The 5,978-nt window shown below is 40.1% G+C and overlaps 1 protein-coding gene across 1 annotated transcript in view; it reads left to right on the top strand.

Annotated features, from left to right (window-relative positions):
• LOC104406575 (TNF receptor-associated factor 6-like) overlaps nucleotides 1–5,643 on the top strand; it is a gene marked incomplete at its 3' end in the record, with an annotated part of 5,721 nt that extends 78 nt beyond the window's left edge. Inside the window, exons 2-5 of the mRNA XM_010015604.1 lie at nucleotides 1–240; nucleotides 4,005–4,155; nucleotides 4,746–4,904; nucleotides 5,523–5,643. Coding sequence (XP_010013906.1) covers nucleotides 1–240; nucleotides 4,005–4,155; nucleotides 4,746–4,904; nucleotides 5,523–5,643 — 671 coding nt within the window. The remainder of the gene's footprint in view (nucleotides 241–4,004; nucleotides 4,156–4,745; nucleotides 4,905–5,522) is intronic.
• Nucleotides 5,644–5,978: the final 335 nt, after the last annotated feature.

Genomic DNA, 5,978 nt, shown 5'->3' with positions numbered 1-5,978 from the left:
GGGCTGCGGTGCAGCCATGGCCAGTGCCTGCAGCGCTGGAGCAAAAGAAGACAGTGTCAGCAGTGGGACTGGAAACCCTCAGAGTTCTTTCACAGAGGAAACACAAGGCTATGATGTGGAGTTTGATCCCCCCTTGGAAAGTAAATATGAATGTCCAATCTGTTTGATGGCTCTTCGGGAAGCAGTGCAGACACCATGCGGACACCGTTTTTGCAAAGGCTGCATTGTCAAATCCATAAGGTAAAGGAAAATTCATGGAAGTTGCTTTTAAGAAGGGATTCACTTACCAAAGCAGAGTAGTTTAAGGAAAATATAAACTGAATGGAAGTGCTTGAGGTGAATTACCAGTGAGTGTTAATAGAACTCTGGGAATTTATAATTCATCAAAGATCCTTTCTGATGAACACCATATATGGCCAAAATGTCATGAGTTTGGAGGTTGCAAGAGCTTTAGGTACTTTACCATTTATTATTCTACTGGTGAGATGCACAGTTACGGTCATTGGTTAGAATTTACCGCAGGACTGAGTGAGGAACTGCAGTGAACCTGTGCTCAGAACGCAACATTTCACAGCAGGTAGAGAAACTTCCTTCTTCAACCCCAGGCATGGAAAATGGTTTCTCTTCCTTTTTCAGTTAACAGAGCAGCTGCTCTGCTCAAAGTTCCAGATCTGCAAACAGTTTCAAACTGTTTCAATGATGAGAAGCTTTTGATCATACTAGAGTTTATAATGTCTACAGTACTATAATGATTGATGTCATTGAGAAGCTTCTACAAAGCTAAAATGAAAATTGAAAGTGATTTTTGCATTTTCTAAGTACTTTTTAATTATGTGACTGTCACAGCTTTCATTTGATCAGGGGAAAAATATTGCTTCTGTTTATTCCTCGTTTCCCCACTGTCCAGCTCAAGTGAGCCCAGAGATTAAAGATATAAAATTACAAAGGATGGGCAAGCAGTTTTTGATGAATCGTTTCTTGTGACTTACACAAACAGTTGTTGTTGTCCATGTCGAAGGAGTTGTGACTGCAACTAGAAAGATTTTTTTGTAAAGCTTTCAAAAACTGAAGTCTCAGATCTTACAATTTGAGGGACAGGATTAGACCAGATGAATTTGATCACAGAAAATGTTCCCCTCCCAGAAAGTCTTGGCATCTTTTTAAATAATGCTGTCTGAAGTGCTTTGAAGTGGTGTGAGTCATGGCAGTGAAGAAGCGTATCTACCTAAGAAGCTACAAATTGTAGTTTACAAATGGTACTTTATAAAAAGCACTAAATGAGAAATTTTGGAAGAACCAAGTTCAGACGCAGTAACTAATTAAGTTTCACTCCAGTCTTTCTTTTCTTGTATCTTAGGTCAAAGCTGATTTAGGGCTTGTAGAAGACCTCACCAAATATCAGAACCTTTGTTTACTGGTAAAGCAGAATTAGGAGTTGACAAGGCGCAGCAAAGAAAGCTTTGAGAGCTAGCAGTGCGTGCCAGCTGTTTTCAGTTTCTAGGCTCAACTGCTGAGTTGATAAAATCAGAGTAGGCTTTTTCTTCAAACAAAATTCTTCTGGCTTTACTTTTCACACCTATATTTTAATTTCAAGAGAAATTATAGGAATATTCATTGTGCTTTGTAGCAGATGATTATTGTTTCACAGGTACTGTTTTGGAGGGCATACCCCAGTGTGATAAGTAATTCCAGCGTAGAAAAGCCTCCACTGGAACATAAATTGGAACTGAGGTGCATAAACTCAGTTCTGTGATAGAAAATGTATAGCAACATCTTTGTCTGTAGATGGATCTAAGCAGCCTTTTAAACACAGTCCCTATACTTGTAAAAGGTGTTTGAAGTCCGTAGTGACAGGACAAGGGGAATGGCTTTAACCTGACAGATTGGATGTTATGAAGAAACTCTTCCCTGTGAGGGTGGTGAGAGACTGGCACAGCGGGAGGGGATTGGAACTAGATGAGCTTTAAGGCCCCCTCCAACCCAAACCATTCTGTGACTAATATATTACAATGTTATTGCTTTTTCCTTACTATAATCACTGGAAATCTGCCGTTCATTCTTATTTTACCCTTTGTCAGCTGGTTATTTAAACTGGGGATCCGGTAAGCATTATTTCAAATTATTCTGTCGCTGGCTCTACACATGATTAGCTTTTTTGCATAGAAATAAGGCTGCTCTCTTCTCAGCAGGCCTACTGAGCTTCACTAAACAGGGGATTTGAAATACACCTGTGAGAACTGATTGCTGTAGGTTGTCTGTGAGGTGAGGGAATGTTCCTGGGCTGTGACAAAGATCAGTATGCTGATCATATCCCTGGGAGCTAGGAAACAAAACAGCACACTAGGTATTTTCAGTTTTCCACTTGTTTAGGGGTATGACTATCAGACTTCTGGTGAGAAAAACCTAGGAAAGGAAGTTCATTGTCTCTTTCTGAAGTCTCAGCTTTACCCCCACTTCCTCTTGCAACGTTGCTGATGGAGTTGCTGAGCAATTATTTCCTTTTCCAAGAAAGAACACAAATTCCCTCCTGGTCTCCACAGCCCACTAGGTTCTACTTCCGCTCCTGCTTGTGAGCAGTGACAATGCTCTGGCCTTTGATCTTTGCACCACAAGTGCTCTCTGACATTTTTCTGCTCCACGTATTTTTCCATTTTACGGCTGTTTCCATTAGCACTTTAGCTCAGAAGCTTTGATCTCCATGCCTCTTCAACTGTATTACTTGTGAATAGATATTTTGACCTACTGCTTTCAGAAATGAGCTGATACTGGATATTTTTTTAAGCAAAATTTGGTAGAGGTGAATCCCTTTTTTATTCCATTTCTAATGATTCTTGCGTTTAATGCAGGTAGACAACCTGACAAAGTGGAACGGGCTGTTAATTCTCTTGTGCAAGTTGCATGCACCCACGTTCCCCTATCAGACTCCAAACTTGCACCAGTTAGCACCACCTTCCAGTCTGTTTGCTGCTAAAATGGCTTCAGATACAACACCCAGTTCCAAATCCAGTGTAGTTTTCATAGAATCCCAGACTGGTTTGGGTTGGAAGGGACCTTAAAGCTCATCCAGTTCCAACCTCCTACCACAGGCAGGGACACCTTCCACTAGAGCAGGTTGCTCCAAGCCCCGTCCAACCTGTCCTTGAACACTGCCAGGGATGGGACAGCCACAGCTCCTCTGGGCAATCTGTGCCAGCACCTCAGCACCCTCACAGGGAAGAACTTCTTCCTAATGTCTTATCTAAATCTCCCCTCTGTCAGTTCAAATCAATTCCCCTTTGTTTTGTCACTTCCTGCCCTTTAGAAAGTCCCTCCATATTTCTTGCTGGCCCCTTTAGGTATTTGGAAGGCTGCTATAAGGAGTCTTCCAGTACCTAATACTTTTCATAATAATTTCTGTGTCTTAAATTTTTTCACCTTTCTCTGCTGTCTAAATAAACAAATTAAAAGATGGTCAAATGGTTGTCCAACAAAAACTGAAATAAGCTATGTGAAAAGTAATGCCAAATAGATGAAGTGAATCTGGAACAACAAAGACACTTTTGCTTTTGCTCAGCTATCAGCATCTTGGCTGTTTATAGAGTGAGAAAGAAAGGAGAGAAGGCCCAAGAATCTTTGAAGGATTGCTTTGAAATAGTATGTGAAATATTCTTTGTTGTTCGAGCTGTGCCATTATTTGCAGAAATGGGACCACAAGTTCTCAGTTTCTTTACATCTTCCTTAAGTTTATTTCCAGAGTATCCTTCTGGCATTAGTCCAGATAAGAACTATTGAGTTAGAAGCTGCTTCCACCCCAGTCATGCCACCTTTAGTGGAACTTGTGTATTGACAATTTCTCTGATGTGCACTGCATACTTTCTGCTAAATGTCACATAAATGCCATTGTTTTCAAAGGCTTCCTTAATGCGTAATAATTCGGCCACTAATGTCTTGCTAGTGTAAAAATATTTTAAATTAAGGACAAAGGGAACTTGGAATATCTTTTTCCTTTCTTTTTGGCATTACAGAGATGCAGGTCACAAATGTCCAGTAGACAATGAAATTCTGCTTGAAAATCAACTTTTTCCTGACAACTTTGCTAAACGGGAAATCCTTTCATTAACGGTGAAGTGTCCCAACAAGGGCTGCAGCATGAAGATGGAGCTGAGGCATTTAGAGGTGAGAATTAGTTTGGAAAACATGCAACCTGGTTTTCATGGGCAAGTCAAAATTCTGAGTAACATAGATGGTCATATTTATGCTTGTTTATGCTGATTCAGTGCAGTGCTCATTCAAGACTATAGCTACATGTATTAGGTTTTTGATCAGCCTTTAATTGTAATTAGCTCATTCGCAAGTGAACATTGTAGTGCATAAAAATTGCACTGATGCAGCTTTCTCTTTTGATCAGGCATGTTTGTGTTTTGATCTGTATCTGTACTTCACACAGATTCCCTAAAGTCAGTTTAATATTCCTTCGAAGCAGCTAGATACATTAGTTGAAATATTTTCTTTTGGAAAATAAAATGCAAAGTTAAAAGGCCAAACACAGAGCTGAATTTTTAAGCATTCTTAAAGCTCTAAATACATGAAGTCCTGATCTTAGTAACGGGACGATAACATGGGTAAAGTCAGCATAAGTGTATAAGGATTTACTTGCATGAAGGAAGGATTACAATTCGTTCCTCTTGTACTGTACTTTATCTTGAAAACAGATGAGACCACAGTACCTGTTTGTAGTATCAAATCCCTCTTTTGTCCTTGTTCAGGACCATCAGTTGCAGTGTGATTTTTCCACTGTGGAATGCCCACAGTGCCAAGGAGCCTTCCAGAAGAACCGTCTGAAAGAGCACATAACACAGGAGTGTCCGAGGCGTCAAGTCTGTTGTCCGAACTGTGCCACATCTATGGCCTATGAAGATAAAAAGGTACTTAGCATAAGTCTTGGCTTTTCAACCCTCATTCACATGGATTTACTTGTAAAAGGGACATCAGTTTAAGAAAAAATTATGTTTGGTATAGAAGAGCTCTTTGTGCTGCACAGGTGAGAGATGCTGCAGACTCAGGTCATTAGTCTGGAACAGCTGAAAGCTGGGGAGAGGACTGTGCTTAAATACAAACTTATTTGGAACCCTGCATGTGAACGGACTTGTGAAAAACTGTTGAATTTTGGCCTTCCCATCAGTGAGACTAATACCTACTGCCAAAGTAACACATGAAGCAGTATTTACGTTTACAGTTCTTATGCCTGGCAGAAAGTTGTCAGGAGCTGCATCTTTTGGGTATATCTGCTAACATAAAAGACCAAGATAATTTCTGAATTCTTCTCCTGGCTCTGCATTTTTTCACTTGGGTGATACTGGGGATCATCCTTTCCTTTTAGAGCTTCTATTTCTTTATAGGGATGTGGTTTATCACGGTTGCATACAGCTAAGTGCAAAACTTGAATGCAAATAAAAATATAACATCAGAGGTAATTGCCAGTATTTTAAATTGTGTAACTTCATTGATTCTTTCCTCTCTTTTTTTTCTGTTTGATAACTAAGCTTCATGACCAAACCTGCCCACTTGCCAATGTATTTTGTGAATATTGCAACACAGTGCTCATCAGAGAGCAGGTAAGAGACTACCTTTCTCTGTGTTTAATCTGGGGCAGATGTTTTGCATGTACATTATTTCTTTAATCTGAGATCAAATTTGAAGAAATAGTTTGTCTATTAGCTAATAGATCTTTACCTGTCTCTGTCTGAAAATGCTTCATCCAGTGCAGGTGTAATACTCTTTCAAATGATGCTTCAGTTTTCAGCTGTAGTCTGGTAAACCTCTGGGATTTCTGTCTGCAAATCACATTCAGCTATATTGCTTCTTGACTGGGGCCAGGCCGCGTGGTTTTGATCTTGGGTGGAGGCTAACAAATACCAAGTTGCCAGTGCGTATGGCTGAAATCAGAAGACAAGGCTTTGATTTGTGCAGGGGAGTATTTGTGATTAGCCGTTGTTGGA

The sequence above is a fragment of the Nestor notabilis genome, unplaced genomic scaffold (genome assembly GCF_000696875.1).
Source record: "Nestor notabilis isolate BGI_N333 unplaced genomic scaffold, ASM69687v1 scaffold17445, whole genome shotgun sequence".
Taxonomy (NCBI): domain Eukaryota; kingdom Metazoa; phylum Chordata; class Aves; order Psittaciformes; family Psittacidae; genus Nestor; species Nestor notabilis.
The sequence above is the reverse complement of the archived record's forward strand: the minus strand, read 5'-3'. Positions and strand labels throughout refer to the sequence as shown.